The sequence below is a fragment of the Podarcis raffonei genome, chromosome 6 (assembly GCF_027172205.1).
Source record: "Podarcis raffonei isolate rPodRaf1 chromosome 6, rPodRaf1.pri, whole genome shotgun sequence".
In the NCBI taxonomy this organism is placed as follows: Eukaryota; Metazoa; Chordata; class Lepidosauria; order Squamata; family Lacertidae; genus Podarcis; species Podarcis raffonei.
In genome coordinates, this window is record NC_070607.1 from 95,049,027 (window position 1) to 95,060,255 (window position 11,229).

Below are 11,229 nucleotides of genomic sequence, written 5' to 3' on the forward strand. Positions count from 1 at the left end.
CTTCCTTAGGGACTCTGCTCTGGGTTTGTGTAGAATTTACTCCTTAGCTCTGTAATTAGGGTCATCGTTATACTTATTTATACCCTGACTGTTCCCCAGGCTGCCCAGAACCTCCATACACACTGCCCAGGCTTGTGGCCCAGAGAAGTCACTTTTGTGCTGCCAACGCAGGGGGTTGACTTCACCCCAGGAGGCGCACGAGACAGACGGTTGCCAGCAATGACAAGAATTGCAGAGTGCGGGCGATGCGAACCACGAGCTGATTCCACATGCTCATCCTTTGCCACAGCATCAGTTGGCGACTGGATGCCTGGCAAAGGGTGAAGGGGGGGAGGTGAGATTCAGCCTTGCCCCACCCATAGAACTTCCCTTTCCAACCGAGATCGCACACTGGGCTGGGAGTCGCTTACACGCGCGTGTGAGTGAATCAGAGGGGATGATGGAGCAAATCATACGAGGAACGCCTGTGGATGCGCTTAGCCGACGGAGAGACTAGATTAAAGAAATTATGTTGACAGTTTGTGGCGACGTGGAAGGGATGGGGAGGGGCGGCTGTCACGGAGGAGGAGGAAGGAAAGAGAGAAAAGCAAGAGCGACTCTCTCCAGGCTCCTCGCAGGCCGGAGAGCAGATCAGCCCTTCATCAACTGTGTGCCAGGCAGATGCTTTGAGCTGCAACACCTTTGAGTCCCAGGTTGTGGGCACAAAAGATCTGCATGGCATTTAGGCTGGCAAAGGCTGGCACAGAGTGATGGAGGGAGCTGTTCCACTCGGGTCCTGCTTACGGCCTCTGCTTAGCCCCTGGGCATAAGAACATAACGAGAGCCCGCTGGATCAGGCCAATGACCCATCGGGTCCAGGGGCGTGCGGTGAATTTTACAAAGGGGAAACAGTTAGGTCCAGAGGTGCCAGCTTGCAAGGGTGATGGGGGGGGTGGGCAGGGGTTTGACGTCACGGTGTCCTGACGTCATGTGTGTGAGCATCTTGTCTTCCTCCGTAAGCCGGGCCGAAGCTTCCCAGGCTTTGGGGAGGTGGCAGGAGGGCTCCTGGACCCATCAGAGCATCGCACTTCCCTCCCTAAGCCAGACAGAAGCTTCCTGGGGTTTGGAGACTCCAAGGGAACATTTAAGGGACTAGCCTAGTCCCCCTAGTCCAGGGGTCAGCAACCTTTTTTAGCCATTGGCCGGTCCCTCACACCATGTGGTGGGCCGGACTAAATTTTGGGAAAAAATAATAATGAATGAGTTCCTATGCCCCACAAATAACCCAGAGATGCATTTTAAATAAAAGGACACATTCTACTCATGTAAAAACACGCTGATTCCCGGACCGTCCGTGGGCCGGATTGAGAAGGTGATTGGGCCGCATCCGGCCCCCAGGCCTTAGGTTGCCTACCCCTGCCCTAGTCCAATGATTCTGGTCCCACAGTGGCCAACCAGATGCCCATTATGGGAAATCCGCAGGCAGGATCCGGGCACCAGAGCGACTCTCCCCTCCTGTCGTTTCCAGCAAATGGTATTCAGAAGCATCGCTGCTCCAACTGTGGAGGCAGAGCAGAACGTCTCCTCCATGAATTGGCTGAATGCTCTTTAAAAGCCACCTAGGTTGGTGGCCAGCATTCCCTACTGTGGCAGGGAGTTCCAGAGATTAACCACACACTGCCTGAAGAAGGACTTCCTTTGATCCACCAACACTCAGCTTCATGGGATGTCCACATTGCACCAGATGGCCTTTGGCCTGATCCTGCAGCCAAGCGCTTCTTATGACTCACCTCAACTATGAATTGGCCAAGGGGAGTGGGGAGGGTTAAGCAAACCCCTCTTTCATGGCCTCCTCCCCACATTATGCCGCCTTTGTCAGGTTGCTGCTGACAATGAGAAGGTATAGGAAAAAGGTGTAAAACAGCAGCTTTGCTGGATGGTGTGAAAAGTCCAAAATCTTTATTAGGCCACTGCTTTCCATCAGCACAACCAAAAACATTCACAGCAAACTCAGCCCTCCAGATCTTTTGGGACTACAACTCCCATCATCCCTAGCTAACAGGACCGGTAGTCAGGGATGATGGGAATTGTAGTCCCAAAACATCTGGAGCAGGCATAGGCAAACTTGGCCCTCCAGATGTTTGGGGACTACAGTTCACATCATCCCTGACCACTGGTCCTGTTAGCTAGGGATCATGGGAGTTGTAGTCCCAAAACATCTGGAGGGCCGAGTTTGCCTATGCCTGATCTGGAGGCCCGAGTTTGGGGATGCCTGGTCTATTAAAAGGCATAAGGATTTTGGAACAACAAGCAGTTTGGGGAGTTGGAAGTGTGAATAAATGCAGAGCATTGTTCTCACACATTACAATGCAGGATACTTGTGAAGTGTGGACATCGTTTATGACACACACTCACATGTTTAAGCGGCTGGGCAGATTAGTGCAGCTGGGAACCCCGACCTCTGTCTGAATTCTCACGTACATAGGTGTGCAAAGGCTGTGTGCATTCACCGTACATGCCAACTCTTTTCTGCTTTACAGGTTACCATTGTTTGCTCGGCTGTGCCGTGGAAGTCACAAAAGAGAGCCTAGCACTTAGCACCCGTTTGGGAACGCTGCCTCAATAAGCTTCCCAGAAAACATGCACAGTCGGGCTACAGTCATACGCTGCTTGCGAGGGTCCTGTGGAAAACACTGGCTGAAGCACACACATTTCCTGCAGGAACACTCATTCGCAGCGCTGTCTTTGCACTTGAACATCTGCAAGCAGACGGTCTCATATTTGGTTTCAGGCATCTCCCGGTAGGGCCAGGAATGGCTTCTGCCTGAAACCGTGGAGAGTATAGATCGTACTGAATGAGCTACGCGAAGCAGCGTTCTGCATAAGCTGCTTTCTCTGTTTGCATAGGGCCTTGGTTCGGCAGCATAGCATCTGCTTTGCATGCAGAGGACAACAGTCTTGATCCCTGGCATCTGCAGTTAGGGCTGGGAATGTCTCTTGTCTGAAACCCCGGAAAGAGGCTGCCAGTCAGAGGATACTGAGCTTCATAGAATCACAGAACTGTCGAGTTGGAAGGGATTCCAAGGGTCATCTAGTCCAACCCCCTACAATACAGGAATCCTTTTGTGCCAGGGCTTAAACCCACAACTCTGGCATTAAGAGTCTTCTGCTCTACCAGCCTTGCCATACTGCAGGCTATGGACCTATGATCTTCATATAAGGCAAGTCTCTATATATTCTCTCCCTCCCTACGGTTTAACCAAAAACGTAACTTTTAAGCAGCATCTAAGCCACAGAATGAAGCTGCCTACGATGGCAATTAGCGAAGGTTGGATAGGCACCTATCAGGAAGCCAGGGAGGCAGCAGAACCTCCTTTTTGAAAACTTTCCAAGAAAAAGGTTGGGCAAGGACATGCTGGGGATGTATAGGATATCCTCTTGCCTTCGGGCAATTGTTGCAGTACACAGCCAGCTGGATCCTAGCCAGCTCTCCAATTAACCTGCCATTACAAGTGCCACATCAAAGCCAGGCCAGTACTCCCATTTTGAGGATGAGAGGCTGAGACTTGGAGAGAGGTTTTGATAGCAGGCACAAATGCATTTTGGTTCTCCTAGAAGAGCTGGAGGTCATCTTCAAGGTGCAGGGCTGTATTTTGTAACTATCTCTTTCTAAGAATCAAAACCTAAAAAGGGATGTGCTGTTGGCATTATACAGGGTTGCCCCCAAAATATTGGCAGGACAGGATCTAAGGCAGCTCAGCTGAGAATACACAGTTCCAGGGTAGTGGTGACAGTGGGGCGTTCACGACACACCCTTCTCAACCTAGCGGTGTCCATCTGTAAAATGGGAAGAGCAACGGACTTCAAGGAACAGTTCCTAGAGCAAAAGAGAGCTGTTCAAGCTGAGAAGCGGTGCCTTGAAACGTACAGTTTCCATCCCTTCAGGTAAAACAGCCAGCCAGTCAATAATATAAATGGGATAAAGATACACGAACACGCAGAGCTCCTGCTGTCTCCATCACTCAACGCCTGCTGGAGCAGACAAGTTGCCCACAGCCTCCAGAAAGATGCCCCCGAGCCCAGACTTTGGTGACCCTCTGGTGAAAAAGAGGTTCAGCGAAGACTAAACCGCTGGAACATCTTCTGCCTTTGGCAATAGGTCAAGCCACATTCCAGAGAGGGCATTGCCAACGAACCCAAGTTTGCAGCAAACATAAGAGATGATCTCTTGAAGTATGAAAGACTTGAGCAGTTCAGGGATTTATGAAGGTAGAACTGTTTGCACGCATACACACACACACATACTTGTTGCTAAACACAGTCCATATAAACCACACTGGGACAATGCTGCCCCGCCTTATAGGACTGTTGTAAGGAGACAGCAGGTGCTTTCGAGTCTTTAAAAAGCGACACAAGTGCTAAATCACATCACCAGCAGCACAACCTCCTCACTCCGCAAGCAGACAGGCAGTGAAGTCACAAGATGCCCATCTAATCTCCGAAGCTCTCCTCTCCTCTGGCACCTCATTGTGCATGCCAGCCAAATGCCAGGCGGACTCAGCGCCTTCTGCAACAGTACCACCACCTTCACGAACAGAGCTCAACATTATATCATTCGGAAGCCTTTGCATAGCTCCGGCTTTTTAGGGAACATTTCCTGAGCGTGCCCTGGCACAACCGTAGATAGAAACCATACGTAGGTGGTGTTTGGAGGGGGGGAGGGGGATCTTGCAAGGAAGGAGAGGGATCAAGGTCTTTTTCCTAACCAACTCATCAGCCCTGCAAATGCTCCCTTAAACCAAGTAATAACAAAAACACAAATCCGTCCTTTTGCTCTGTTAAGGAGCTGCGACAACCGAAGACCATGCCAAGACCAGACAACTGGTTTTTGCAAGGAGAAGGGGGGGGGAGGGAGGCGAACAGATCGAAGTCAAAACCCAGACATGTCCTTTAGCAGAAGATGCTCTGGATGGAAAAGGAAAGAAGCTCTTCTTACCTGACCAGCTACAGAACAGCAGCAGGGGAGGCAGGAGACAGGTCAGCAAACCTCTGGAAGAAAGCCCGGGAGCGTCCATGGTCATTTGCTACTGGAGGGAAGAAGGGGGAAAAAGAAAAAGAGTTTCATGAAGAGGAAATCAGAGGGTGCTTCTAGCGGCTTTCTCTCTCTGTCTCTCTCTCTCTTTGAGAGAAGGGCAGGCGAAGCCAAGGAAGATGAAGAAAGCAAACCCCCGCATCACTCCATCCCCAAAATGAGGAAACCAACCTTACTTCCTCGTCTACAGACATCGGCAGGGTGGGGGTGGGGGAGAGCCCAAACCCAACCTATTTTCCAGAGCCGATGAAATCAGTCGTTCTATGCCCCCCTCCCTCCATCTCCTTCCTCCTGAAACATCTCCAGCTAAAAACGGTTAAAGGGAGATTAATATTTTACGGAGAGGACATCAGGGCAGCGGCGGGGAAAGCGGCAGGGAGACGGGAGGAAGGCGCATGGGGGGGGGGGGGGACTGTGCAACAACATCCTTTCCCGGGTGCCTGGCAAAGCACGTACGCAAACACAGCCACGCAGCCGGGCACAGACTCACCTGGCCAGCATCCGCTGCAGCGCGCAGCGCCCCAGACACACCGACACACGCGCGCACCTCGAGAATTCGCTCCTCGCTCGCCCCGGGACCGGCGGAAAAAAAAATCGCCACTTTTTGCTCAGGCAGGCAGTCACATGCCAAGGCTGCTGGGGTGCCCCCCTCCCTTCCCTGTTCCTCCTCCTCCTCTTCCAGGCCTTTCCACCAGTCGCACTAGGAAACCTTAAGAGTCACAAGAAACCAGAAGAAGGGGAGATGTTTTTTTTCCCTTTTTTGCAGAGGAAAAACATTTCCTCGGAACGGGGCTGGGGTTTGCACGCCTCCCCAAGCAGCAATGCCAGGAGGAGACGGGGCGACAGAATCTGCAGGAAAAGGGGAGAAGGGAGACGACCCCCCCCCCTGCGGACACAAGGGAGGTGGTCTCTTCTGTGTCACCTTTGCAGCCCTTGGACCCTGCCTAGCTGCGCTTGTCAGTCTGCTTGTGTCTCTCTGCAGCGCCTTCTTGCTCTCTGCTGCTGGTGGTTCAGAGACATCCCACCCTCCTCCCGTTGCCTAGCATTGATGGGGCTCTGTTTTTTTCCCAACAATGTACCAGTTCAGGAGAAAAGAAAGAGTCGTCTCCCCCCCTTCTCTCTCTCTCTCTAGTAGGCAAGCCAGCTTTTTGGGAACGGCTCCACGCAGTCCTAGTTCTCTTTTCCCCTCAGCTAGCTTTTCACAAAGCAAGCTGGACAGAGGCGATCGGAAGAAAAGGCTGGAGGGGGGTGTAGAAAGAGCACAAGGGAGGCTGTACCACTACGACTGCCTGCCTGCCTCGCTCCAAGCCAACTTGCTTTTTTTGTGTTTTGTAAGGTCACCCCTGCCTGCCTGGAATCAGCCACACATTGTTTTTCTTAAGGTGGGCTGGGAGAATTCAGAGACTTCCTCCCTTTGCTTGCCCTTCCCTTTGCAAAGGGAGGCAGCTTTGTCTCCTGAAAAACACTCCTGGGTTCTTCTCCCCAGGCTTTCAAAAGAAGGCTGAAAATGAGACCGAGAGGGAGGGGTCAGGGGGAGAATTGGAGACTCCCTGTTGCACAAAGTCTGGCTTCTGCAAAGTGCTTCCGTCTGAGAACTCTCTCTCCTCTCCCCCACCAACCTACACCCCCCCCCGCCCTGGTCCTCTTGCATTCCCAGCTACCACTCCAACTCTTCCCCAAGGAAAATACGAGAGAGAGAGAAAGCTGATAAAAGCTTCGGTGAAATGAATGGAAAGCCTGCCCGGGGAATTAGGATGGGACTGTCAGACAAGGGATGCAGGAAGGAGGTGAGCGGATGATGGTGGCAGGAAATAAACAGGAAGCACAGAAATCAGGAAGGATTTCATTCCAGGGAGGAGGAGGAGGAGAGAGGGGCTAATAGATATTTATTCCTGAATAAGAAGAGAGGGAGCTACCTTTGAAGATAGGGTCCTGAACCTAGCTCTAGCTTAGTAGGGTCTACTACTGCGCTGAGGTAGGGGCCTCCCAAGGATTTAGGCAGGAAAAACTCTCCACCAGCCCTCCCATATCTAGGCTACTTTCTGCTGGAAAGTGCTGGGGAATGGATCTGGGGGCTTCTGTTCGCAAAATGCGTATCATCTCTTTTTAGCTAAGGTAAGGGACGCGCTATGGGTTAAACCACAGAGCCTAGGACTTGCTGATCAGAAGGTCGGCGGTTCGAATCCCCGCGACGGGGTGAGCTTCCGTTGCTTGGTCCCTGCTTCTGCCAACCTAGCAGTTCGAAAGCATGTCAAAAGTGCAAGTAGATAAATAGGTACCGCTCCGGCGGGAAGGTAAACGGCATTTCCGTGCCCTGCTCTGGTTCGCCAGAAGCGGCTTAGTCATGCTGGCCACATGACCCGGAAGCTGTACGCCGGCTCCCTCGGCCAATAAAGCGAGATGAGCGCCGCAACCCCAGAGTCGGCCACGACTGGACCTAATGGTCAGGGGTACCATACCTTACCTTACCTTAAGGCAGCCTGGTATGACTGTACAGCCTGCATAGCTGTCAACTTTCCCCCTTTTTAAAAAGGGAAATTCCCTTATTCTGAATAGGATTCCTTGCAAGAAAAGGGAAAAGTTGACAGCTATGAGCCTGTGTCTGGCATAGGGTGGTATTCAACTGCACAGAGGAGACCTAGGGAAATGAAGGGACCCCATTAAGTCATGCTTATTCATTTCAGTAAAATGTAGCGCAACACCACACCCATAGTCTTCATAGAACAGTACCTCTCTTCTTGCAAGTACTGAGCTAAACTTTTAGGAATCTGCTTTAGATGCTAAGCTTCAGACTTGGAAACGGGGGTTGGGGAGGAGAGTGCACCTGAGCATGTACAGAATATAGGAAAGAAGCAACTGCAGCCAGACCCTCATGCGTCTTGGAAAAGGATGAGGGGGTAGAGACCAAACTGTCCAGGCTGACCTGACCAACATCTTTCATCTCCTCCCCCCAACGCTGGTTTCAACAGAGAATCAGGAATCACAAGTCCAAGAATAAATTCAAAAGCCAAAGTAGTGTGTTTCTTTAAAGCAAATAAATGCAACTTTTGGAATTTGGTTCCCGGCGAATAAATCATCAGGACTTGCTGATCAGAAGGCCAGCGGTTCGAATCCCTGCGACGTTGCTCAGTCCCAGCTCCTGCCAACCTAGCAGTTTGAAAACAAGTCAAAGTGCAAGTAGATAAATAGGTACCACTTTGGCGGGAAGGTAAATGGCATTTCCATGCGCTGCTCTGGTTTGCCAGAAGCAGCTTAGTCATGCTGGCCACATGACCTGGAAGCTGTACGCCGGCTCCCTCGGCGAATAAAGTGAGATGAGCGCCACAACCCCAGAGTCATCTGTGACTGGACCGAATGGTCAGGGGTCCCTTTACCTTTAAGGACCCAGCCAGTGGGCCCTCCTAACCTTTTCCTTCGACACCTATTTTTATTGCAAGAGTAATATAAAAGGAACCCTAGTGGATCAGACCAAAACCTCTAAGTTCTGTACCCACAGTTCCCAGTCACCTGTCTCTGAGAAGCTGCCTCCCCCCAAATTCACAGCCCTTGCACCATCTCCCTGTCCCCACTCCATGCAGTGCCAGGCCATACATGTTTGCCCCTTCCTTGCATACATCAGTCTGCTCCTTAACGCAGTTTAGTGTACAAATTTACATCTCCATCGCTTTCCAAGATCAGAGCGATGGGGTTTTTGAAGCATCCTATGGCTTGAATTATGGTGCTGGAGGAGACTCTTGAGAGTCCCATGGAATGCAAGAAGATCAAACCTCTCCGTTCTGAAGGAAATCAGCCCTGAGTGCTCACTGGAAGGACAGATCCTGAAGCTGAGGCTCCAAGACTTTAGCCACCTCATGAGAAGACCCCCTGGAAAAGACCCTGATGTTGGGAAAGATGGAGGGCACAAGGAGAAGGGGACGATGGAGGATGAGATGGTTGGATAGTGTTCTCGAAGCTACCAGCATGAGTTTGACCAAACTGCGGGAGGCAGTGGAAGACAGGAGTGCCTGGCATGCTCTGGTCCAGGGGGTCACGAAGAGGCGGACACGACTAAACGACTAAACAACAACAACAACGGCTTCCAAGGCTGCAAACAGTTCTGCTCCTGTGCTCTGCCCACAAGACTTCATTCATGAGCTTAGGGGCCTGCAACTTTCATTTTTGACATCACTTCCTCCTGTCAGCCTGTCCCCCCCCCACTTCCTTCTGCCCCAGGCACAGAGCTAGTAGTCAAAGGAGGTCAGTGGCACTTGGTGGGTCTCTCTAACCTCCTTAGTAAGACACACTGCTTCAAAGCAGCAGCAGAGCACCCCAGGTCTGATCCCCAGCATCTCCTGTTAGGCTCCTTGCCTGAGAGCCGCTGCCAGTTAGTGTAAAAATACTGACCTAGATTTATGCATTTACATATTTACACTTTCAAAACAATATATATATCAAGGCACTGTGCAACATGAAAGAATAAAACCAGCAGAAAGCATTCGTAAAAACATCAATAAACGCCAAATGGCTACAAAGAGAAAATTCATGTTGCAAAGGCCTAACAATATAGTTTTCAGACACTGTCAGAGGGAAGGGAGGGGCGGTTTCTGCTGAAATGCTCTACTGGCAGGGAATTCCACAGGGCAGGGCGTGCTGCACCAAGGGCTCCGTCCCTGGTGAAGGCCCACCAAGCCACAGGGGGAACTACCAAAGTGGAACTACCCAGGGATCGAGGTCGAGCACCATGAATCAGACAGTCTATAGAAACACGTTGCCAGGAATCTGCTCCTGTGAGCCACCTGGCTGCTGCATTCTGCACTAGTTGGAAGCTTCTGGACCAGATACAAGGGCAGCCCCTATAAAGCATGGAACAGTAATCAAGCCTTGGGGTTGCCAGTCCATGAGCCACTGTGGTCAGGCTGTCATGGTCCAGGAATGGTCACCTCTAGTGTACTGGTTGGAGCTGGTAAAAAGGCACTCCTGGCTGCAAATAATAACAATAATAATAAAAAAATAATTTATTATTTATAACCTGCCAATCTGACTGGGTTTCCCCAGCCACTCTGGGTGGCTTCCAACAGAATATTAAAATACAATAGTCCATCAAACATTAAAAACTTCCCTAAGCAGGGCTGCCTTCAGATGTCTTCTAAAAGTCTGGTAGTAGTTGTTCTCTTTGACATCTGGTGGGAGGGCGTTCCACAAGGCGGGTGCCACTACCAAGAAGGCCCTGTGCCTGGTTCCCTGTAGCTTGGCTTCTCGCAGCGAGGGAACCGCCAGAAGGCCCTTGCAGCTGGACCTCAGTATCCGGGCAGAATGATGGGGGTGGAGATGCTCCATAGAGGCCATAGAGATGATAAGTACCCTCCAAACAGCATGGCTGCTCCACCAGAGGAGAGTTCAACCCCTTCCAGAACAGGCAGTTGACCTGTCTCCAAGATACAAGAACCACCCACCCACAAGGCCTTCATCTTTCCAGGATTCAAGTTCAGTTTGTTCACCCTCAGCCACTCCACCACTGGCTGCCTGAGCTACCCTCATTTCCCCTCTGCTTCTTCCTCTTCCCTTTCTTGCCAGTGGGTTGGTTTTTAAAAAAATTAAAAAATAAAAAACTTTTGAGAAACCACTTTCAGACACTTGTCTCTTGAGAAGTCTGTGGGTGGTGTCCCACTGGGGAATGTGGTTTGCCAGCACAAGAACAGGATGTCAGACTGCATGGGGCACGGGGCGATTCAGCAAACACCGCGCTCCTTGTGTTCAAATGTGTCCAGGGGCATCAGACCATCATTCCATCAAGCAAGATGCTGGAATTTGGGAGCCGTCCAATGAAGCTGAGTGTTGGACGATTTGGACCAGGCAGAATGAAGTTCTCCAAAAAGCACATAGCTGAAACTTGCACAAAACCCAGTGGTGGCCCCCAACTTGGGTGGCGTTTAAGGAGGCTTAGACAAACTCACAGAAAATGAGGTAGACTCTGCCTGCAAACTTTGCAGAGGCATTGGGTTAAAAGTAAAGGTCCCCTGACCGTTAGGTCCAGTCACGGACGACTCTGGGGTTGCGGCACTCATCTCGCTTTACTGGCCAAGGGAGCCGGCGTACAGCTTCTGGGTCATGTGGCCAGCATGACTAAGCCGCTTCTGGCGAACCAGAGCAGGGCACGGAAATGCCGTTTACCTTCCCGC

At 51.2% G+C, this 11,229-nt stretch overlaps 1 protein-coding gene across 6 annotated transcripts in view; it reads right to left on the reverse strand.

Annotated features, from left to right (window-relative positions):
- Nucleotides 1-6,378, reverse strand: part of LOC128416613 (tyrosine-protein phosphatase non-receptor type substrate 1-like) — a 123,132-nt gene extending 116,754 nt beyond the window's left edge. Inside the window, exons 1-2 of one of the 6 annotated variants that reach the window (XM_053394597.1) lie at nt 5,994-6,378; nt 4,976-5,063 (exon numbers count right to left, since the gene is read on the reverse strand). In XM_053394597.1, the coding sequence (XP_053250572.1) occupies nt 4,976-5,060 (85 nt within the window). In that variant the 5' untranslated portion in view covers nt 5,061-5,063; nt 5,994-6,378. The other 5 variants (XM_053394594.1, XM_053394592.1, XM_053394591.1 and 2 more) reach the window with 5 other exon arrangements.
- Between the last annotated feature and the right edge of the window lie 4,851 nt (nt 6,379-11,229).